General features: G+C 56.2%; 3 protein-coding genes across 5 annotated transcripts; 2 read left to right on the forward strand and 1 right to left on the reverse strand.

Moving 5' to 3' along the window:
• Positions 1–531: 531 nt before the first annotated feature.
• POLR2J (RNA polymerase II subunit J) lies at positions 532–4742 on the forward strand (the record flags this gene model as incomplete). 2 transcript variants are annotated; one of them, XM_084249740.1, is made up of 4 exons in its annotated part: positions 532–612; positions 2121–2210; positions 3869–4043; positions 4667–4742. In XM_084249740.1, 4 exons carry the CDS (start codon positions 560–562, stop codon positions 4700–4702), a joined length of 354 nt encoding a protein of 117 aa, XP_084105866.1. In that variant the 3' UTR covers positions 4703–4742. The 2 variants fall into 2 exon arrangements, with proteins under 2 accessions (XP_084105866.1, XP_084105867.1); XM_084249741.1 differs by lacking the exon at positions 2121–2210 and having other exon boundaries at positions 560–612.
• A 522-nt stretch (positions 4743–5264) lies between these two features.
• Positions 5265–15405, reverse strand: LRWD1 (leucine rich repeats and WD repeat domain containing 1; the record flags this gene model as incomplete). The annotated part of the gene is made up of 15 exons (XM_084250496.1): positions 5265–5405; positions 5475–5587; positions 5667–5822; positions 6003–6094; positions 9160–9300; positions 9396–9468; positions 9956–10163; positions 10334–10443; positions 10666–10780; positions 10855–10977; positions 11227–11331; positions 11566–11706; positions 12154–12270; positions 14648–14882; positions 15326–15405. 15 exons carry the CDS (start codon positions 15403–15405, stop codon positions 5265–5267), a joined length of 1950 nt encoding a protein of 649 aa, XP_084106622.1.
• Positions 15406–15634: 229 nt separating this feature from the next.
• On the forward strand, positions 15635–20412 carry ALKBH4 (alkB homolog 4, lysine demethylase; the record flags this gene model as incomplete). 2 transcript variants are annotated; one of them, XM_084250620.1, is made up of 3 exons in its annotated part: positions 15635–15757; positions 17115–17312; positions 19825–20412. In XM_084250620.1, 3 exons carry the CDS (start codon positions 15635–15637, stop codon positions 20410–20412), a joined length of 909 nt encoding a protein of 302 aa, XP_084106746.1. The 2 variants fall into 2 exon arrangements, with proteins under 2 accessions (XP_084106746.1, XP_084106747.1); XM_084250621.1 differs by lacking the exon at positions 15635–15757 and having other exon boundaries at positions 17151–17360.
• Between the last annotated feature and the right edge of the window lie 2919 nt (positions 20413–23331).

Below are 23331 nucleotides of genomic sequence, written 5' to 3' on the forward strand. Positions count from 1 at the left end.
ACCCGATCCGCCAACCTGGAAACCCAAAGGCACTCTCAGCACTGGCCGGATGCTGCGAGCTGGCAGGGAGCCAAAATGGGGGACCCCTCCAAAGCCCCATGTCTGGCTTTATCCCAACCTGGCTGCTTAACCCCACCCTCAGGTCCCAGCCACCTTCCCTTGGGTGGTGATGGGATTTGGAGTTCCCAGTGTCTTGATGGCTTTGGCCTGGGGTGGGGGTGGAGTCCACAAAGCCTGTATGGAATTAGCTTTAGGACATCCTGTTCCCCCTAACACTACGGCACATTTCCAGAGAGGGCTTTGGGGACATGGGATGCGCAGAGGCGCTCAGCTTGAGGTTCGCGCTTAGCCTGGAAGAGAATAACACCACAGAGCGCAGCGCATGCGCAGTCACCAGCCTCCCCCGTCTCTCCGGCTTTCCTCGCGCCTGCGCCAGATCCTCCGCTCCGACAGGGGGCGTCAGCCGGGCCTGGTGCCGCCTGCGCAGCCCGGAAGTGGCCGCTAACCCGGAAGAGGTCGCGTAACGGGAGTCTGGGGGCGGTGGGGCTGCGGCGCGAGGATGAACGCCCCTCCTGCCTTCGAGTCGTTCTTGCTCTTCGAGGGCGAGAAGAAGTAAGTGGAACCGGCGGGCCGAGAGGGTCGGGCGGGTCGGGCCTGGAGTCGCGGACCCGCGGCGGCTTCTCCCGGTTCTCTGCCGCGGGGCCGGAGCGCTTTTGGCTTGAGCGTCCACTCTGCCAAACTTCAACGGCCCTGCGAGGCGGGGGTGACCCTGTTAGGGGGAAAAGGCGGTCCCAAAGCAAATTCCATACAGGCTTTGTGGACTCCACCCCCACCCCAGGTCAAAGCCAAAGACACTGGGAACTCCAAATCCCATCACCACCAAAGGGAAGGTGGCTGGGACCTGAGGGTGGGGTTAAGCAGCCAGGTGGATACAAAAGGCAGACACGTGGGCTTTGGGGGGCTCTCCATTTTTGGGCTCTCGGCCAGCTCTGAGAGGGACTTTGGGTTTCCAGGTCGTCGGATCGGGTAGGACGCATTAAAGACTTTATTTCCCTATTTTCTCCCTGAGTTATACATTTTCCTTATTTCCTTTCCTCTTGTAAATAAACCTTTTATTAACCCTTTTGCATGTGTCTGTAGTAGAGTATTCATAAGTCTCTTTAAAGCGCGCGGGTGAGGACCCACAGCCAGGAACCCGTTTAATATCGGGGCTGCTCTATAACAACCCCACTTAGTTTGGAAATGACGAAACTTGCCCAGAGATGTTAAGTCACTGCCCCGGGCACACAGGAATTGGCGGGGCTTCTTCAAACCCAGAACGTCTGACTCCAGAGCCCTTGCCCCCTGGCATCTGGCCGCCTACTCCCGTGTCTTGCTGTCGGCCTCCTGCCTTGGGGCAGCCAGAGTGATCGCTCCAGAACACGCGGCTGTGTAAAGCTCCAGCCACTCCCCATGCCTGCAGGGGCATGGAAGATGAAGTCTAGTGGTCAGAGAGACTTGGCTCCTGGATCCCCCACTTGCCTCATCTGGAAAATGGGCTAGCTGGGGTATTTAGTCAGAGGACCTTTTCTTAGATTAAATGAGCTTGTAAAATTCAGAGTTCAGCACGTAGAAGAACCTCCTAAGCAGTGGTTTTTATTTCTCCTTAACAGCCTGGTATGCAGGGTTCCGTGGTCTAGTCCCTGCCAGCCACTCTGGTCTTCTCTGAGAGTGGTTCTCAATTGGGGACCATTTAGGATCCTCAGGATATTTAGCGATGTCTGGAAACATTTTGAGATTTCTCAAGGGGTGAAGGTACTACTGGCATCTAGTGGGTAGATGCCAGCCGTGCTGTTAATATCTCACAGTTTACAAGAGCGCTCCCTTCAAAAGAGCATTGTCTAGCCTAAAATAGCAGTGGTGCCAAAGTTGGGAAATTGCTTTCAGAAAGAACAATCTAGAGCAGGTGGGGGTCCTTGGGGTCAGAGTTAGGCTCAGTGGTGCTCTCAAAGAGGTCTTTGGGGGGTGGACAGAGTGATGGCTTTCAGAAGCAGGTGGGGCATGTGTCTGTCTGAAGTACGGGGTGTAGACATGGAGGAGGGGAGCCCTCTCCCCCATCCATTGCCTCTGCCTCTTCCTAGGATCACCATTAACAAGGACACCAAGGTACCCAATGCTTGTTTATTCACCATCAACAAAGAAGACCACACGCTGGGAAACATCATTAAATCGTAAGTCCAAGCCAAAGACTCAGAGACTGTTTAATGGGACTCTTTGAGGCAAAGCACAAATTCCAGATTTTCTGAGGTCTGAGCTCCAGGGACTCCTTCTGGTTGCTTACTCTGGCAGTTTACACACCCCAGCACTGCAAGTCCTCAAGTGACGTCATTTTGTCATTGAGAAAAAAGTCCTGGCCAATGATGACTAAAAGGACATTATTCAAGGACCTATTTTCCTTGTATGTCACTTCACTTAAAGTGAAGTCGTAGTTCCCAATAGCCTATAGATGAGGCCATTAATGAGAACTTAATTTTTTCAGTTACACTGACTCATGTGTTCCATCGGCTCGTGTATGTGACTATAGTACGTAAATACACAGCAAGCCAGAGAAGCAGCCTCCTTGTGTTGCTGGCTAGTGAGCATGGCGGGCCTTCAGGGTTGCTCTCATCCACCTGCTCCTGCTTGAGCTGAAGACCTTTTAACACCTGGCATAATGAGATGTAATCAGTGGCTACTGTAACTTTGGGAAGGGCAGGGGGAGGAAGAGGGGCTCTGCTTGGTTATCTGGTGTTACCGGTTGGTGAGTGTTGGGTTGGCCAGTGGTCAGCAATGGTGATTGCTGGCTTCCCCAGCCAGTGCTGTCAGTGACGTCAGGCCTATGCCCAGGCATACGTGTTTGAGGCTGTGCACAGAAGCCAGCCTTTTCTGGTGTTAAGTAGGGGGTGGAGTGGGCCAGCTCTGTCCCCATGACTCCAGCCCTGGAGCCTCACCCAGTGTCCCCCCCTCCCCCCACTTGAGCCCTAGTCTGCACCGGTGTACAGGCCTTCCTCTTCCTCTTGGTGCTCCTGACCCACCCATGCCCAGCGTGCAATAGGCTTGGCTTAACACTTGCTCTAAGCCGTCTCCATTTTCACTACAGCTCTAGAGCCTGGGTTCTTCCTTCCTGCTGCCTCTGGTTGCTGTGCCAGGTGCTCTGGAGTTGGAAGTGGGGCTTATTCTTTTCTGGCTTAAGCACAGGTAGGATGTTTCCAGCCTAGGGAGGTCTGTCTGGGGATACATGCAGGCTCCCCAGCTTCCCTACTAAAGGAAGTGGGCAAGTGTTTGTTGGTAGACCTTGTTTCCCAGCAAGGGTCCTTGATCCTGTGGGTGCGGGTGGGGTTAGTCCCGACAAGGTATATCTGTCCATTTTTTGCGTGCGGGGGTGGGGGTATGTGTTGGAGGGGGGAGAGGGTGAGGGGGGAGAGGGTGAGTGGGCCAGAGGTGGCCCGGGGTGGGGGAGGGGAAGTGGGGAGAGGATTCACCAGAGGCAGAACATGAATGCTGCAGCAGGCAAGACAGAGGCCTGCTGCGCCCTGTGTTCGTCAGCTCCCTGGCCGGGGATCGAACTCAGGCCGTAGGCGTGATAGCGCTGAGCCTTAACCCCTAGGGCAACCAGGGAGGCCCTCAGAGGGTCTGTTTTACTGATGAGGAGTAGTTGTTGTTAGGAGGGTGAAAGCCTAAAAATGAATGGGAACACCTGGGTGTGGGCCTCAGCCCTACAAGAAGATTCGGGGGTGGGGGGAAGAGGGGGAAAAAAATAAAAAAAAAAGATTCCGGCTTAGACCTGGTGAGCCCAAGGACACTAGGCTCAGCCTCCCTCACCCCTTGCCACCTCATACCTGTATTCCAGGCAGCTGTTGAAGGACCCACAGGTGCTGTTTGCTGGTTACAAAGTCCCCCACCCCTTGGAGCACAAAATCATCATCCGCGTGCAGACCACCCCGGACTACAGCCCCCAGGAGGCCTTCACCAATGCCATCACAGACCTCATCAGCGAGCTCTCCCTGCTGGAAGAGCGGTTCCGGGTGAGGGGGTCAGACAGCAGCTGGGGGGAGGGGGGGCGGCGGGAAGGCAGCAGTTCTCTGGTTTATATGTGGGAAGGGCTGGCAGTAGGCACAGAGCAAGGGCTTCCAGCATAGCCTCCAGGAAGTGTGGACTGAAGCACAGTGCAGTTCGGGCTTGCGACTGCTGTCTACACTCATGGTTGGGAACCTGACCCAGTACCCCAGGTTCTCATTGTGCCTCCCCTTGGGGCTGCTCTGATTTGTAAGGCCTGCTACTTCCAGGGGATTTGGGGGTTGGGAGGAGAGCTCATCCTAGGGGTCCCACAGCTGAGGCCAGATGGGTGTGGTCACACCTGTTCATGGCAGGGGACCACCGACTCTAAGCCCAGCTGAGATGGGAAGGAAAGCTCCGCAGCCTGTCAGGTCTCGGCATCTCAGCCATGTGCTCACCTGGAGCGCCTCTGCTCCAGGCCACATGCTGCGAAGTAATGGGGTAGGCTGCGCCAGCTCCCTGGAGCTGTTGGGTTCCTGGCTTGCTCTTTCTGTAGAGCTCATGGCTACGCACTTGTTGTTGCCGGGGTTGCACGTCTGATGGCCTCACTGCACGTTCCAGCCACATCTCATGCTTTCTTCCTCTCCCCCAGGTGGCCATCAAAGATAAGCAAGAAGGAATTGAGTAGCAGCGTGGAAGGCGTCTTGCTTCGCTGTTTCTGACCCTGCACTGGATCTTTCTGTAGGCACCAACTGGAGGACAGCAGCCTCTCCCAGCTGTGGGTCTCCTTGTAGATATCCCAACAAGCCCCTCACCCGACACCCATGTGTCCTGTACATAGATGTTTTTTTTAATAAAGTGTGGCAGAAACCACTGTCTGTGTGGTTGTCAGGTAGGTGATCTATTTCAAAGCTACTGGGGGCCCACGGTTAAAGTACATTGGCCGGGAGATCAAGATTTCCATAAGGGTGGAAGAATAACCTCATTTTGTACCAACAACTGGGAGTGGGGTGGTGGTGCTGCCAGGAGGGAACTGAAAACCCCTACACTTCATGAGTCTCTGCTCCTAGTTCTGCCTTCTTAAAGTAGGAGCACAAGATGGGACCCACGAACACGCTCCAACGACTTCTCACAGAGAGTTTAATAAAAACACCCACTGGTAAAAATATCTCCATCATTATAAAAGCTGAATAAGTTAAGTTGTGTTGTGTCCCTGGTGCTTTGCAAGAGGCAGGAGCTCCGGCTCGAGGCTACTGTCTTTTCCAGATAGCCACGATGTTGGAGTCTGTCAGAGCGGTGAGGTAGGTAAAGGTGGGGTTGGCCACCACTGTGTTCACCATGGTCTTGGTCACCGTCTGGCCCAGGGCCCGGGGTTGGGGCCACTTGAGAATCTGGTGGAAAGAGAGGTCTGGGTTTCTGTTCCCCAGACACCAGCCCCAGTGGGGGAGGGATGTGCGTACCTGCACTGGAGCCTGCGGGGATGCCGGCAAAGGCAGCTGCTGCGTCAGGATCTGCCTGATGTCGTAGATCCACACGTTACCCTCCTCATCCCCGCAGAGCACAATCCCCTCATCTGCAAAGAAAGAACCCAAAGCCTAAGTGGGGTAGGCCAAGGCTCCAAGAGGAGGTGGGGAGGGGGCGGGCAGGCTCACCAGGACAGGCACTGAGCGAGAAGTAGGCCAGATCCGTGGGTGACCACTGCAGCCGAGCCAGCACAACCACTGCCACCGTGGGCTGGCTGCCCCGGCCCATCCAGGTCTGGCTCCAGCTCCATAGGCAGATGGTGCCCTGGCCATTCCCCTTGGAGGCTGTGGGAGAGAACAAAAAACTGCCTGGGGGCCCTCTAGACACTTCCCTGTTCCACACTAGGGACCCCTCAGAAGCCCTTGGACCTAAACCCCAATCTAGGGGAAGGCAACCCATGAAGGACTTTCTGGGGTCCATCCGGGTCCTAGGGGGTCAGGCTGTCCCAAGCTGGGCTCACTTACCCACAACGTCCTCATTCACAAATGCCAGCCCATCCACTCTCCGTCCAGATGCCTCGGAACCCTCAGAGAAGACAAACTCCACTTCACACGGCCTGCAGGGCAGCAAGAGATACCGGTCAGCTGTTCCTTGCACATACAAAGCTCACTTACTCAGGTGTCTGCCAGGCAGCTGCTCTGGGCCTTGCCCGTGTGAAGACTAGAAGATGGACCCCCAAAGCTGCCTTCCAGGTCCTGGATCCCCACCCCACGCCCGAGTGCACTGACAGGTGCTGGGAGCCTACAAGCATGAGGGGCTGGCTCTTCGAGCATCGGGGTTACGGCCATGGCCAGGAAGGGTTTTGGGGAGGTTCCCAGGAGAAGCGCTGGGGCCTGAGATGGGAGAGACTGGGGAAGGGTGTGGGGTTTGGGGTTTGCTCTGACCCCAAGGACAGTGGGAAATGGCTGCCTAATGCTCCCAAGCTGAGTGTGCAGGGGTCACAGCTGCGCTTGGAAAGACCACCAGCAGCCGCCCCAAGCCCTGGAGAGGCTGAAAGGCAGACAAGTACCAACTACAAAGCAGATGCATCTGACAGGTGGGAGAAATGGCACCACAGGGGAGCAGGAAAGAGGCAGGCACAGGGCTACCCCCAATGCTCGGCTAGACAACTGCCGCTGTCGGTGCTGCAGCTTCTGCGGCTTTGCTCCTACCACCAACCCTGAGAATCTCCCCAGGCTACTCCCTGGCTTCAAACTATGTTACAAGGCCGCAGTAATCGAAGAACTGTCATTAAAACAGACCAATGGAACAGAACAGAAAGTCCAGAAATAAAACCATGTATACACGGTCATAGGATTTATGCCAAAGGAGGCTAGAAAATGAAGATAGTCCACTAACTGCTAGGAAAATTGGATCACCACACAAACATTAACTCAAAGTGGATGAAATACTTGAGTAAGAACTGAAATCAAATTCCTAGGAAAAGATTTGGTAAGCCTGACATTGGTTTTAGCAATGCTTTTCTGTATCTGACCTGAAAGGCAAGGGTAACAAAAGCAAAAATAAACATGGAACTCATCAAACTTTGTAGTTCAGCTGCGCAACGAAGAGTACATCGACAAAATGAAAATACGATATACGGAGTGGGAGAAGACACTCGTGAATCACATCTGATGAAGGGTTCATATCCAAAATACACAAGGGCCTCCCTGGTGGCACAAGGGGTTAAGTCTCAGCACTATGAAGCTATCTGCAGCCACTGCAGCACGAGTTCGATCCCTGGTCAGGGAGCTACTCAAGTGGCACAGCAGACCTCTCCTGGCTCGCCAGCTACTCCCTCAGCAGTGTATTTCAGTAGATCCGCCTGTTCTGCTCCCCTCTCTGTCTCTGGTGAATCCTCACTCCCCCACACCTCTGGCCTGTACCCAGTTCTTGTATGCATAAATAAATCTTTAAAAAATATATATCCAAAATACATAAACAATGCAGGCAACTCAAAAATATGATTTAAAAAACGAGCAGAGAGGGGCGTCCCTGGTGGCACAGCGGTTGAGTGCTGGGTTGCAAAGCTGCCCACAGCCTCTGCAGCGCCGGTTCGATCCCCGGCCACCAGGCAAGGGTCCCACATGGCGCGCAGACCTCTCCTGCCACCCACTGCTCCCCTCAGCAGTGTACTTCGTCAGTCTGCCTGTTCTGTTTCCCGCTCTGGCTCTGGTGAATTCTCTCACCCTCCTGCGCTTCTGACTGTGCCCAGTGCTTGTATGAATGAATAAATAAATAAATAAATCTTTAAAAAAAAAAAACAACAAACTACCCAGGGAAATGCAAATCAGAAGCAGGAGACTTCACGTCACTCCTGTCAGAATGACTGCGGTCAAAGACAAGAAACAAGTACTGGGAAGAAAGGGGAACGTCGCGCACCGCTGGTGGGGGCGCAGGCTGATGTGACCATCATGGAGAACATGGAGGGGCTCAAAAACTGAAAACAACTACCAGGGTATGTACCCGAAAGCAGGAAAGGCTACTTTGAAAAGATGACTATGACCCCATGTTCACTGCAGCATTACTTACAGCAGCCAAGATACGGGCACAACGTCCTCATCACATTTAGGAGACAATGCAGAATCTTTCACAGCCCTGCTACTTCGCTTCGTGCCCTTTCCTAAAGTCTCTCGGCTGTGGCCAGGCCTCCCTGGCGGCCTGCGCTCCCACCACTGTGCTGTGCCGCATCCTCTGCCTGCCCGACTGCCTCGCAGGCTCACATGGACAGTCCGAGCCTGAGCACCTGCCACCGGTCACCTCTTTAGAGCCCTCTCAGGCTCCCTGTTCCTCTCAGAGCACCTCATTCCTTTGTAGGTGACAACGCTGGGACTTAACTGGCCACCTTGTTTAATGCCTGTCTCTCCCACCAGGAACTCACTGGCTGTCGCAGGGACCCCATACCCAGCATTCTCCAGCCTTCCGGGGGTATAGATAAACCTTAAGTTCAGGGCAGGCAATGAAGAGACCAGGGCAGGCCTGGTACCTGCTCCCAAAGCTGCCCGAGAACAAGCTCACTAGGGCCATCTGGTGGCGCACCGTTGTAAACCCAGTTAAAGCCACTATAAATGTTTAAAATTTGGCAGGCGGGTGTGGAAAACTTGTTTCAAAGTTGTCCAAGACAAAGCCTCTTAAGTCCATTCCCTTAGTTATTAAAACCCCCAGCGCCACCTGCCAATACAGAAACAGTCTGCCTCTCGCTGGCTTCCTCCTCGCCCGGCGCATGGGGGGCCGGCTTCAGACTCCACCTGGGCTGTGACCCAGCCGGTCCATCCCCCAGACACCATCTTCCCTGCCTCCACTCGTCCTGGACGTCAGCACCCCCACCTCACAGAGGAGGGTCACACTGCTGGCTCTGCGGGACCTGGGTCGGCAGTAAAGCCAGAGCTAAATGGGAGGGGCTCACAGCCCAGAGGGGACGGACCCAGCCCAGCCTCCCAGCCTGAGAGGTTGCAGGTCCTCTCCTGGAGGCGCTAGCAGGAGGCGGGCAGGCTAGCGCTGTGAAAGAGGCCTCTGAAAACAGCCGTAGTAGCTGCCCAGGGCAGGGGTTTGGTTCAGTCCCTCCCAAGCAGGCACATCAGCCTTCCACACTAGCAGTCCCGCTCTGAGGCTTGGCTTTCTGGGCATCCCTACCGGCCTCACCTCCTCTTCTGGGGCTGGTCCAGCCGCACATCCCAGCAGCAGCAGCCACCTTCACAGCCAGCTAGCAGGTAGGCATCTGGGCAAGAGGCGACTGGGCAAAGGCGCAGGGGGATGGAGGTGGTGTCGAGTGTCAGCAGCTGGCTGTAGCAGGTGAGGGGCAGCGTGAGCCCACAGACCAGAGGGCAGTCCCCCTCACCACCAGCCGGCCCCTCCCCAGCCCTGCCCCAAAACATCACCTGCCCTGGAATTCATAATCGTGGTTGAGCGCCCCAATATCCCAAAGGATGATCCGCTTGTCATAGGAGGCCGCTGAGGAGGGGATGGAAGAGGGAGAGGTGGCCCTGAGAACATCCTGCCCCTCCTGCAGGCTGCGTCCCAGGTTGGACAGTGACCCCAAGGCCAGCCTCTGAGGCAGGGAGGGCAGACCAGAGCTGGGGCAAAATCTCAGGGGCCTTATAGCCCCTCTCTTGCCAAAACCTCACATGCTCCTCTGCTCATACATCACCCTGAGGCTCACCACACTGGAAGGCCAGAGGTACTCTCCCTCCCAGGATAGACAGAGTGGACCAAGCTATTAACTCCAAGGGCACAGAGCAGGTTGTGGGTAAAGCCTGGATCAGTTGGTCATGAAGCCATGGCACTTGGCCACAGCCAGGGCTGATTCCAGCAGCCCAGTGAGCCCCGCCCCCTCGCCCTGCCAAATAAGCTCCCTGCCAGCCTGGGGAGGGTGCGCTGAGGCGTCATGGCTGCAGGACTGAGTGCCGGGGACCCTGGGAGGATAGGGAGAGGGTCTTACTGAAGAGATGGGTCTCATGGGTGGGGCTGAAGCAGAGGGTGGCGATGGCCTTCTTGTGGGCCCGGATGACCCCACAGCAGAAGCCGGCCCGCACGTGCAGCAGCCGGACCAGGCCCCGTAGGCCTGCAGCTGCCAGCACACTCCAGCGCTTCTTGTGACCTGCCTGTGTGACCACAGTCAGGGCTGTCCAGGCCACGGAGAAGAACTCCTGAGGTGGGGAGAAGTGGTCAAGAGGGGTAGAGCTACTTGTGTGCAAGTGCACAGGGTATGGGGCTCAGGGACTGAGGCCCAGCAGCAAAGAAAAAAGTCACCTAGTGAGCAGGTGGCTGGGTCTGGACTCCAGGGAGCGAGGGCTGTGCCCACAGCCCTGACCCTCACCTCTCCAGGTGACTTGTACTTGTGCAGTACGATGCCTGTTTGGCAGTCGATCACACACACCGCCTCCCCGCCACATGTGGCCACGGTCTGGGACGTGGCCCCTGCACGCCCTGTAATGAAAGGTAGGCCTAGTAGCAACATTTTCTGGAAAGATATCCCTGCAGCTCCCCCTCCCAGCCTTAACATTTTTGAAGTTCTTTGCCTCTCCTGTCTCTCAGGGCTCATTCTGCCCTGGCTGCCGGCCTCCAGGTGGTATTCCCAGGCCTCCTGTCTAGAAGCTTGCTCTGTTTTTGTCTATTGTGGTGCCACCTGCCTGCCCACCAGGGACGTACCCTCGTCCCAGGCTGGCTCAAAGGCACAGGCCCACAGCTGGGTCTCCAGGTCCTGAGGGCTGTTGTTCTTGCTGTGACACTGCAGGAAGTGCAGGGGCTCCAGCTGCAAGCCAGGCTGTGAGGGCATAGAGGGTCAGGGCTGCCCCAGCCCTTGCTCCCCACCATGCTCCCTCCACCTTGCCAGCTTACCTGGCTGCCATCAGAGCTTGTGGGGCTGCCCTCCCCCTTGGCTGGTGGCGAGGGGCACGCCCGCTTATTGGAGGAGAGGTTGAGCGGGACAGCATCCGGTCGTTTCAAGGCCACTGGCCGGGCCTGTGGGGGGGGCGGGGACGGGTGGGCTGAGGGCCTTGTGGCCACGGGCCCAAGTGCCTGGGCTTCCTCCCTATCATAGGCTGGACCTTCCCACTGGTGTGGGAGGACACAGCTGGTCCAGGGTCAGAGGCACTGGTTTGCTATTAGAGGCCATTTCCCGGGCTCATTTCCAGGAACCCCCCCTTCCCCTCAGCCTTCCTTGGCAGGAAGGGCCAAAGCAGGTCCTCGGAGCCACACAGAACCACTCACCCTGGACTTCTGGGCAGCTGTGGCTTTCGGGGGCTTCTCTGGGACATCTGCCTCCTGCACCTGGGTCCCACCAGAGGCCACCAGCGCCTCAGAGATCATCTGCACCTGGGTGGATGGGGCCATCAAAAGTTGGGCACAGTCCTTAGTGTCCTCAGCCCTTCCCCAGAGGTGGGAGGTGATGGTAAGAGGGAACTTTCCTGAGTTAGGAAAGATCTTCCCAGCCAGTGACCCACCCCACTCCCCACAACCCCTCATGGTCAGAGACCACAATGCAGCTGAGGACATGGAAGCCAGAGAGATGGGAGCGCCTAGCCCTGGCTCAACGGGATGAGGACGTACCCGCCACTGGGTGAACTCGCTGAGGGACTCCGGCCCGTAGCGGACATCCCTGACAGCAGACCTCACGAAGTCGGCCTGGGCCTTCTCAGCCTCGTCCTCCGGGCTCAGTGTGGACATGAACTTCTTCCAGTGCGCTGTGACCTGGCCGGGGAGGGACCAGATCCAGGCCCAGCCCACTCTAGCTTTCCTGGACCCTCCATGGTCTCTCTGCTCCCAATCTCAAAGCCATAGGTGCTTCAACCTTACTTTCTAGAAGTTTGCCTGGAAGCTGCCCTAGCTGCAGGTTGCACATGCCTACGCAACAGTCCAAAACCAAGAAGCTCCTGGAAAGGGAGGAGCTGGCCCAGGATGAAGTAACTGTGAAAGTGTCCTAGCCTCCCCTTGTCGTAGCCTGCACCCTTGGGGGCCAGGACTTCCAAGGACAAGCCAAGCACCACAGCCAGGCTCAGAGCAACACACCAGGCTAGAGGTCAAGGGCCGCTGGGTCAGGGCAAGGAGCCCCCTAAGCATCCTCTAAATATCCAATCTGTCACTTTCTCAAGGTCCCCGACTGCTCCCAAGCACCAGAGACACTTCCCAGCCCCTTACCCTGCGGGTCAGCTCCCGGTTCAGATTCTCCACCTGCGAGGAAGTGGAAGAAGCATCCTTGCCGTTGACCTTACGGAGCGTGGGCAGGAGAAAGGAGACTTTCAGGTTGTCACTGACCTGAGGGATGAGGGAAAAGTGGCTGTTAGGCCTTAGGCACGGGCCCCCTTAAACCCGCCTGTGCCACAAACGCTGAGCTGAAAACACTGCTGCTGCTCAAGTGATTGGCTGTTAGGCAACTATACCATGAAACATGACAAAATCATGAGGAAACAAAGGATATTAATGAAAAAAGACCTAATGAGACACTTTTTCTCTAAGAAGTCTCCCTTCTGTCAGAGAGCTACCAGTTTCCACACAGGATATGCACCTGTACCCAAGCCCTGTACTGCACTGTCTAAACTTTCTATGCGATCGTTCCAGATAGGAGATGCTGTTTCTCATCATTCTATGCAACCTGCATCACCACTCATACATACATGTGGACTTCACTACATATATGTCCCATCCTTCCACTTCACCAAATTACCTACGTGAAAACTCTGTCTACTTCACGTTCTCCACTATTCTCCACTTTCAAATATCAAAATGTTCACTTTTTTTCCACTGAAGAACTGTATGTGTACATGGGCCTCCCCGGTGGCGCAGCGGTTGAGCGCTGGGTTGTGAAGCTGCCCGCAGCCTCTGCAGCGCCGGTTCGATCCCCGGCTGCTCCCCGGCCACCGGAGGAGGGTCCCACATGGCGCGCAGACCTCTCCTGCCGCCCGCTGCTCCCCTCAGCAGTGGACTTCATCCTTCTGTCTGCTCTGCTCCCTGCTCTGGCTCTGGTGAATTCTCTCACCCTCCCGCGCTTCTGACTGTACCCAGTGCACGTATAAACAAACAAACAAACATAAATAAACATGCCTCTATAAAAAAAAATAAAAAAAAAACAAAAAGAATTGTATGTGTACAGATGGATTACAGCACTAGAAAAAAGGATCCCAGCATTTTCTGTCCTGGGTATTTTCATGTTACTCCTCTACTGTCCGTGACGCCCGCTGAAGCTGTCAGTACAATGAACCAAACTGATGAGAGCAGGTTATTCTTCTATTTCTCTAGATCTGTGAGTCGCACATCAACTCTGGGGCTAATCAATCCACGCTTGTTTAACCTGCTTGTGAGGCTCGCAGCAACTGCACAGCTGTGATCAGTGATTTCAAATTAACACCTCATCGTCACAGAAACTGGATGATGTCTCGGGAACACTAGGTCCTTGCCTAACAAGGATCTGGCATTTGCCTCTTTTTGGTATGGTTGATGCTCCCAAGGGCATCAGCAAGAACATTCTTGTACCACGGAGGTAGGCAAAAATGGTGGAAAGTGAACTGCTCTTCATTTTCAAGAAATATATACCCATCAGGGGCCTCCCTGGTGACGCAGGAGTTAAAGTCTCAGCACTATCAAGCTATTGCCAGCCACTGCAGCACAAGTTCAATCCCCAGCCAGGGAGGTGACCCACATGGCACAGCAGACCTCTCCTGTCTGGCCCACTGCTCCCCTCAGCAGTGTATTTCAGTCGATCCGCCTGTTCTGCTCCCCACTCTATCTCTGGTGAATCCTCTCATCCTCCACCCCCACCCTGCACTCTGGCCTACACCCCAGTTCTTGTATGCATAAATAAATAAAATAAATCTTTAAAAAAAAAAAAGAAATTTATACCCATTGGGAATCACACAACCATTTCTTTTTTAGGGGGGAGGTAGAACTTGTTTCTTTTTTTGCCTCAACTTCTAACATTGCATAAATTTGGTAAGAACAGTATTAGACAACCACTGTATTGAAATTAGCAAAAAACCAGAAAATTAATGCTCTTCAAGACTTGTGAATTACTGGCTGCCTCTTTTATATTTGCCAGAGCTGGGCAAAACTTTTGGTTTCAAGGGTGGAAGGGGTGATGGTGCTCACCTAAGGAGCTGCAAACTGATAGGCTGTTCCTACTATAGGGTGCAACCTAACTTTACACTCTCCCAGTAAGTTTTATCACTGTATTTTTTCTTTTTTCTCCTTCTTTCTTATCACCATATAATTTTTTAAATTTTTATTTATGCACACAAGAACTGGGGTGTAGGCAGGAGATACGGGGTGGGGGGGGGTTGAGAGGATTCACCAGAGACAGAGTGGGGAGCATAACAGGTGGATTTACTGAAATACACTGCTGAGGGGAGCAGCAGGCAAGACATGAGAGGTCCGCTACACCAAGTGGGTCAGCTCCCTGGCCAGGGATCAAACTCATGCCTCAATGGTGACAGCTTGACACCCCTGCACCACCAGGGAGACCCTCTTATCACCATAATTTTCAGTCGGGAGCACTGCATCAGTGAAACCAAACTGGCAGTTATTTGATCTTTTATGGCAAAACTGCCTGTGGCCGGCTTGCTAGGTGCAAAAATGCTTGCAGAAAAGAACTTAGGTGAAACTACTTAGAACCAATGGAAAGGTGGGGGCCCCTACTTACTGTCAGGAAGGGGTTGCCCTCCAGGCTGAGCTCCTCCAGGTGTGGGAACTGGCACAAGGCAGTGACATCTCCCAGCTGGTTGTTGGCGCAGCGGAGGATGCGCAGGTGGGGCAGGCCCAGGTTGGTGGGCAGCGTCTCCAGCTGGTTGTTGGAGAGGTCCAGTTCCTGCAGCTGCGTCAGGCGGCTCAGGAGCTTGGGATCCAAGTGCTCTGAGAGCAGCTCCAGCCCTGACAGGCTGGAATGGGGTGCAAAAGGGGAGACTCAGCTGCCTGCCTCCTGAGCTGCTTCCGAAGACTCAGGCTCTCCCCAGCACCGCGCACTTTAAAATCCCCTAACTACTTCAGAACTCAGGCCAGCTGGTCCCCTCCAGGGGCTTTTCCTGACGCTGCGGCGGGGAGCGCAGCTCTCTGCTCCCCAGGCCCTCTGGAATTTCCCCAACAGGTTACTTAATAATCCCCTTTCTGCAAGACAGTCTCCTTAGCAGCCAGGCCCTCTCCCAGGGAAAGGCCACTCCAGGGGCCCCCGCCCCGTTTCATAACAAACCGAGAAGGCGACAACGGGACCGGGGGAGGGGTCCCAGCCTTTCTTCCCGACCGCCCGGAGACCCAGGCCGGCGAGGCGGGCTGTGTGGCCCCGGCCCCAAGGGGTCGCCGGCTCTCCTGGCCGCCTCTTACTTACTCCAGGCTGCGAATCTTCCCCAGCCGGTCGCTCTTGGGTCGCCCCCGCTGCATCAACAACCGAGCCGAGAGGGGGCCCATGGCGAGGAGACGCAGTCCACGCAGGCTCGGTGGGCGGCACCAGCGCCCAGCCGAGCGGGAGCCTCGGGGTGGGTGAGAGGTGCGAGCCCAGGAGGTGGCGCCGCGCGAGCCGGTCCTCTGAGAGCACCGGAAGGAAGCGGCTGCCCGTACCTCGTGCAGCGCCCGCGAACTACAACTCCCAGCGGCCTCCGGGGCCCCGCGCCTGCGCTCTGGCCGCCTGGACGCAGCGATGACGGCTACAGCGGTGGCCTCCCCGGAGGGCCCCCGAGAATGTGGCTGCAGGGGCGTCCGGACCTGTCTGATTTGCGAGCGGCAGCGCGGGAGTGACCCGCCCTGGAGGCACGCCCCACAGGTAAAGGCTGGGAGAGGTGCCGCGCCCACAGCTGCATTCTTCATGCGGGGAAACTGAGGCTTAGATGGACAGCGAGGCCGGACCCGGGTCGGACCGTGGCGGGGGCTCTCGCGCGCGGGGGCGGGAGGGTGTGGAGGTGAGGGCTGGGGGAGTGGGGTTGAAGTGGGGAGGGGCTGGGACCTGGGGGGAGTCTGACACAAGCTCTGCATCGCCTGGGGCCTCGCTGCTGGCGGGGAGACGGCACAGAAAGAGTAGAGGGTGCTGGAAACCAGGGCGAGGCACACAAAGGCCCTGGGTGGAAATTAGCACGGAGGAAATTAACTCCAAGTAATGTAAAAGCACTCGGAGCCTTTGGACCGGGCCTGGGAGTATTTTAGTTGGCTGCAAGGGTGTCCCAGCGGGAGAACTGCTTGGGTAAAGGCCCGGGATGGGTGGATGGGCTTGGAAGGTGGCTGTGGCTTCAGGTGAGGGAGATGAAATCTGTGGGACCTCACCACAGGGGCCCTGTGTGTGGCTGAAGGGCAAGCTGGGTTTGTCCTGAGGGCCATGAAGAGCCCCTGAAGGGTTTTAAAGGATGTTACATGTCAATTTTAGAAAGATCCTGGGGGGTGGGGTGTGGGTAGGGAGTGGAGGAAGAGGCAGAGGTAGATAGGAAGTCATAGAGGCTGGGAAGCCAGTGAAGAAGCCGCCACAGTGTCAGTGGTAACAGGTAGGAAGGTGCTGTGAAACAGTATGGAGATTCCTCAGAAAATTAAAACTAGAACTATCACGTATGGACAGGTATATATCTGGTTATGTACCCAAAAGAAGTGAAATAGGGGTCTGGAGCTTGTCATAGGGCAGGACCCGAGACTACCCCACCTTGGCTGGAGAGGGCTTCCCTCTGCCCCCACCTAGGTGCTGCTCACCCTCTGGACGGTCTGGGGCCTCACTTTAGGGGTGGCATATTTCTCAAACTCTGGTCTGGGCTAGATTTTTTCAGACTGATTCTCTTCCTAATCCTCACCACAGCCATACACTCAGCCAGCAGAGACGGCGCGGACTCCAAGGCTACCCTCCACTGGGCAGTGTCAGGCTAGTTTCTTGACTCTGCCGAGCCCTCCATTTGTGACATGGGGAATGAAAAAATGGCTATTTGACGCTTTCCTTTTACAGATGAGGAAGGTGAGAAGGGGGCCTTTCTCAGGAGGTCGCTCTAGACAGGGCTGTGCCTCCCTCTAGACACCTAAATGGCTTCAGGGGAAACCCCTCAAAGACAGCCGATGGGGGCTAGTCCAGAGGGGGCTTCCGAGGGGCACACACATGTGGTGTGAGGAAGGCCTCCAGTAGATTCATGACACCCATCTTCCTTTTGCAGGAAACCCACCGTTTCATTTACTTCTCTGAGACGGGCTGGGCAGTGGGGGCCGAGGAGTCCGACTTTGCAGGCTGGGCCTTTCCCTTCCCGGGGGTGACCCTGATTGAGGACTTTGTGACCCCAGAGGAAGAAGCCAACATGGTGCAGTTGATGGACCAGGAACCCTGGAAGCTCTCACAGTCTGGTCGGAGGAAGCAGGTACCTGGGCCCAGAGCTCTGGGGGAGCTGGCCAGTCAGAGAGCAGACGTGCTGCTGGGCCTCTTGACTCCTGGCCCTGTGCCCCTTTCCTCACCTCCCTTGCTGTGCCCTCTGCAGCCCGCCTGTGACCCCCAGAGTCATTAGGGGGCAAGCTTCTCCTGACATCAAGGCTCAGGCAGCTGGGATTGTCCTTGTCTCCAGTGTCTAGTTGTGCATGCTGGATGCAGAGGTAGAGGGGTGCGGGGCCAGCTCAGCTTCCTGACGGGACACCAGTGAGGTGGGGCTCAAAGGCACGCATGGCTGCTCTAATTTCTATGCAGCTCTTCTCAGCTGGCCTAGTGCTGGTGACACTTGTGGCAATTTCTGGAAGGCTGCCAGACACCTTCCTGTTCCAAGTTCTTGCTGCATCAACTCCATGTGTCCTGACACTTGTGAGCTGGGCCTCCGAGTCCTGGCACTCCCCTTGGTTGGATTTTACAGCCCCTTCCTCTCTTGGTCCAGCTCACTCCTGTTCCTCATCACTGGGGCAGTCCCGGGCCCCGCTGCCCTGCACGCTGTCCTTCCTGCCACCTCACTTTACCCACCTTGGGAACCATGGCCACTTATCCCACTTACTTCTGGGGTGCTCATATACCCTCTCCTCACCATGTCACACTGTCACCGAAGCATAGCCCTGGAGTCCAGCCCCTCTCTCGGCCCCGCCACTGACCCAGTCACATCTGCTGGGGGGTCTCTTTGAAAACACACACACACACACAGACACAGATACACACACACACAGACACACACACACACACCCTGCTGCTGTCATTCCACATACGTTCATCTGCCGCTCTCGTTACACACACTCTCTCTCTCTCTCTCATCTGCCACTCTTGTTCCAAACCTCTTGAGACCCTAAATTTAGCTTTGCCTCTTTTCCCACAGTGTTGCTACCTTAGCAAATTGCGTCTGACGCCTGCTTAAGCTAGAAACATGGAACTTTCCAGATTTCTCTAAGTCTCTCATTGGTAATTCCTGTCAGCTTTTTCTTCCTTCAAAACATATCCTGAATCTGAGAATATACCGCCACTGCCACCCCCTGGATCCCAGCCCCAGTTCTTTCTTGGGGTTCCTGCAGGAGCTTCTGGGGCAGCCCTCACTGCTCTTCTGTCAGTTTTCAATGAAGAGGAAAGTGACCCCTTTAATGCTTAGATCATATCACTGCTCTGCCACAGCCCTCCCGGCCCTCCAGCTCAAACTAAATGCAGAGTCTTTACAACGCCCCGGAAGGCCTGGCCCTGGCCACCAGCCCAGCCTCTGTTGCCACTGCTGCTCCATGCATGTCCCCCACGCAGTCACACCAGCCCCCTCATGGCCCTTCAATGCTTAGCCTCGCTCCCCTCAGCTCCCACTCCCTTCTCAGGCTTTCGGTCAGCTGCTGCCTGGGGTGGCCGCAGGAGCCAGCGCTCTCAGGCGCTCTGAGCCCTTGTGACCTGAAGAGAAGACTGACCAGTGCACCCCTTTCCCGAACGGCAGGGGGAGATGCTCCCCACTTTCATTCTGAGGTGTATTCTAAAAGGCTCCTCCCTGATTTTTTTGTTTTGTTTTGCTCTTTAGATAGAATCCACATACTGTAAAATTCACCTGTTTTAAGCGTATACCTGAGTGGTTTGGCTTTTAGTATATTAGCAGCATGGTGGAGCCATCACCACTGTCCAGTTCTGGAACATTTACATCACCCCAGAGGCAACCTGTACCCATTAGCAGTTGCTCCCCACTCCCCTATTTTCCCAGCAACCGCTAATGTACTCACTGCCTCTGGATTTGCCTGTTCTGGACACTTCCTGTAAATGGAATTAACAAGTGACCCTGCATCTGGCGTCTCTCACCTGGCATGTGGTCGAGGCCCATTTGCCTGTGGTATGTGTCGGCGCCTCACTGCTCCTCGTGGCTGATGCTGTCCTGGGACAGGGGTGCCTTTGTGTGTTCACGCGCTGGCACACCTCGAGCTGTTTCCACTTTGTAGCTGCCATGGAGAGCGCTACTGTGGACCTCCGTGGGCAGGTTTCTGTCCTCTTGGTCACGTAGCTGTGGGCAGAGCTGCTGGGTCACACTCCCTTATGGACCTGAACCCCAGTGGCCCCCAGTGTTGACCAGCTCAGTAACGCTCCTTGGATTGACCTTCCTCCCTCGACGCTCGTTCTTCCCAGATCCCACCCTTGGCATCACGCACGTCCCAGAACACACGACCTGCACTTGGGTCTCCTGTCTCTAGCCCAGCTTTCTGGGGAACCTGGGCACAGATATCCCGTGACCACTATACCCCCATTCCTTTCCTCATTTTTCCCCTGAGCACACGCTGCCACCTGACATTTGCCGTAGACTTGTTCTTCCCTGGCACTGCTGCCTGCTGCTGGGACGTCACATCCACCGAACCACTCGTTCCCGTGGTTGAATCTTCAGTCCCAGCCTGTCTTAGCTCTTTCTGTAAACTCAATCTTCTCCTCTCCCTTTCGTCCCCATCCTTCAGGACTACGGCCCCAAAGTCAACTTCCGAAAACAGAAGCTCAAGACCGCCGGCTTCAGTGGCCTTCCCAGCTTCAGCCGGGAGCTGGTGCAGAGAATGAGCCTCTACCCTGTCCTCGAAGGCTTCCAGCCCGTGGAGCAGTGCAACCTGGACTACTGCCCCGAGCGGGGCTCGGCCATCGAGCCCCACCTGGATGACACCTGGCTGTGGGGAGAGCGGCTGGTGAGCCTCAACCTGCTGTCCCCCACCGTGCTGTCCATGTCCCGGGAGACGCCAGGCAGTCTGCTATTGGGCCTGGACCCGTCTGGCTTCCCGGAGCCCTTGGTGGAAGGCGTGATGGTGCCCAGCAGGTCCGTGCTGTGCCAGGAGGTGGAGGTGGCCGTGGCCCTACCCCGCCGCTCCCTGCTGGTGCTCAGTGGGGCAGCGCGGCACCAGTGGAAGCACGCCATCCACCGCAGGGACATCGGGGCGCGCCGTGTGTGCACCACCTTCAGGGAGCTGTCGGCCGAGTTCTGTTCTGGTGGGCGGCAGCAAGAACTGGGGCAGGAGCTCCTGCAGCTCTCTCTCTCCTTTCAAGGGAGACCCGTGTGAACTTTTCCCCGGGGACAGTTGCTGGCGCTGGGCCTGGCCAGGGCCACCAGCTCCAGCTGACCATTCACCAGGATTGACAGGGGAGCTCAGCACCAGAGCCTTTTCTCCCAGCCCAGGAGGCTTTACGAGAAAAGAGCCCGACACCCTGACACCATGGCAGTGCCAGCCCTGCTGGGGAGACGGCGCTGATGGGAACACACCTCAGATCAGTCCCCTTCACCGGACCTTGGCCGCTTGTCTGGGTTGTCACAGTTGGAGGGAAGTGGGTCATTTGAGTTTAAAAATGTTGGTATTTAAAACCATCTTCTGCTTTATTCGTCACGCCTAATGAGGTTCCCCAGTACCCGACCTGTAGACTCGAGTGGCATGTAGCCTGGTGAAGAGAGCCGATAGAAGATTGGAAGTGACTCTTATTCCAGACTGCAGAGCTGGTGCCCTCAGGCTCACCTGGGACATGCCTGACTTCACGGGGTGGGGATGCAATGAGGACAGGAATAGCTCCTGCCACCTGGTGCCCCTCCCCGCATAGTGCTGTTGAAAAGGGAAAGAAGTCTCGACTCCCAGGCCTGCTCAAGGTAGTTTACTGTCTCGCGCTACACTGTGTGGGGTGCGCACCTGCTGCCAGGTGAGGCACAGGGGGATGGCAGCAGGCCCTAGGCCTGTGGGGCCAGCCCTTTCTCCTGCCAGAGCCAAACTTGGAAAACAGGGCCCCATCACAGCCCAGAAAGGTTCACAGTTGGCACTGGTCTTTACAGTCACCCAGAACCTTCTAAGCTGTTAGGTAGGGGAGACCTCTGGCTACTGTGCACGCTCCGCTGAGTTTTGTCTGGAGAACCCTGTGAAGACCCGTGTGGGGGTTGCTGGGGTTTCTAGTGGCTGAGTGAGCCCAGCTGCAGGGGTGGAGTGGAAGGTGAGCTCTTAGACCACCTTGACTGCCACTCCCTGGGCCAGCTCACCCAGAGCAGGAGGGTCTTCGTCCCGTGATGACTCCCACCTGGCCCTCAGCAGACCTGCTGCAGGTCCCTCGCTCTGGGCATCCCAGCCAGCGCCCCAGTGGATCTTGCTGTGTTTGGGTAGTTGGGTGGGTGCATGGCCAGGGTCAGCTCCAGGCTGAAGGGGAACCTTAGAGCAGCCTGCCCCCTGCTGGAGCCTGTGAGAGCCTCTACCAACTGAGGGTGCCCCAGGAATGTACACTTGGGAATTGCTGCGCTCAGACCTGCGGGGGGCGGGGGAACTAGGGGGTGTGTGAGACCTGTTAGTCTGGGTCCCATTCCATAAAGAGGCTCCTCCCCCACATCATCCCGCCCTTGGCAGACATCTGACAGCTGGGCCTTCCTGCAGGCCCCAGCAGCACACTGGGGAAACCCTCCCTCTTGCTGGCCTGCATGGCCCACAGAGCACCCCTCCGGAAACTGTCATGTCACGTTGTGGTCATGCTGGTGACCCCAGCTTGGTTTGTCCTTAAAACAACGCACCGCACCCACCGCATTACCTGGCACCCCCTGCCCAGGCTGCCCACTGGGATGGAGCTGGGAGATGACCAGGCTGGGGCTGAGCCAGTCACTCCTGGGCCCCACGCTGCTGCCCTGGATGTTTCCAAAGGACAGCACCCAGCAGCCACAGCCCAAGGGGCCGCGACAGCTGCTTAACCCCATGTTAGTTGGTGGTTCCGTGTGCAGCTCGTTTTTCTTAAGCTCGCTGTTTCTAAGCACGTGTTGTGCAGGCTGTTTGGTCTGTTCTGCTGCTTTTGCAGGCATAGCATGAACCGCAGAATAAACCAACCTGAATCATCCACTTCCTGACCCCCTTCTTCCAGAGTCTGGGGCAGCTCTGCTGACTTCCCTCAGCCTGCCCTGCTTAGAGGTGTGTTGAGACATGGGGCATTTGTTTGGAGATGCTGGTCCTAATGGCAGAGGGGAGACCAGACTCAGCAGGGAGCACCCTCTGGGTTAGTCCTACCAAAACTCAAGACTCAAACTGACCCACAAGGTATTCCCAGAAACCTGTGGGCAGCAGGGCCAGGAAAGGATGCCCTGGGTTCTAAAAGCCAAGTGAGGAGTTTCTGGGCTCACTCCTATCCCACCTTACTCCACTGGGCCTCATCCCTCTGGAGGCATCTAAGCCACAGCCGCATCTCCTCTCAACGGGTCACCTGGGCGCCACGCGGGCCCACTGCAAAGATGTCCACAGGTGGGGAGGGGTGGCTGTTTTTTTCCTTTAAGGAAATTTCAGCCCCCCCAACCTGACTTGAAATGGGACTGGAGAGCATGGGCTAACTAGCCTGGGGTCCTGTCCTGAGTCCTGGCCTTCAGCCCCCCAAGGCCTGGGGAGTCCTGGGCTGTAAGGGCAGTCTGACCCCCTGGATTGGAAGAGATTTTTCTGTACAGTGGTGCCAGCCACGTGCTGACACCAGGGGCCTCTGATTGAAGTACTGGAAATTAAAAATAGTAATAAGGGATAAATAATAAAGGACAAATTTTCCTCAAAGAGGGCCTCTGCCTCAGTGGGCAGCCAGACAGGACTCTGCAGCTTCCTCGGCACTCCCAGGCCAAGGGAGGATTCTGCCAGGAGCCACAGGCATGCCGGGTGAGCAGCTTCTCTCTGGGAGGTGGGGTAGGGTAAATGATTGTCAGGCTTTCCTGCCTTCCCGCCATTGGCTTGTTGATGGATCCCTGCAGTCCTGAATGCATGCCTGATGGCGGACACCTGGAGTGGGGTGTGGGCATATGTAGGTGGGCCAAGACTGGGCAGCGTCACGGGGAATGGAACCACCACCAGAAAGAGAACAAGGGGAGCAGAACCAGCAGAAAGAGAAGCAGCAGGCAGAATGAGAACCAGCGAAGCAGCAGAGACCACGAGACGCTGGAGAGCCCAAGAGGAGTGAAGATTCGCCAGGGGCTGGGAGGCCTGCCAGCCTCC

This window comes from Talpa europaea (assembly GCF_964194135.1).
Source record: "Talpa europaea genome assembly, chromosome: 12".
NCBI classification, from domain to species: domain Eukaryota; kingdom Metazoa; phylum Chordata; class Mammalia; order Eulipotyphla; family Talpidae; genus Talpa; species Talpa europaea.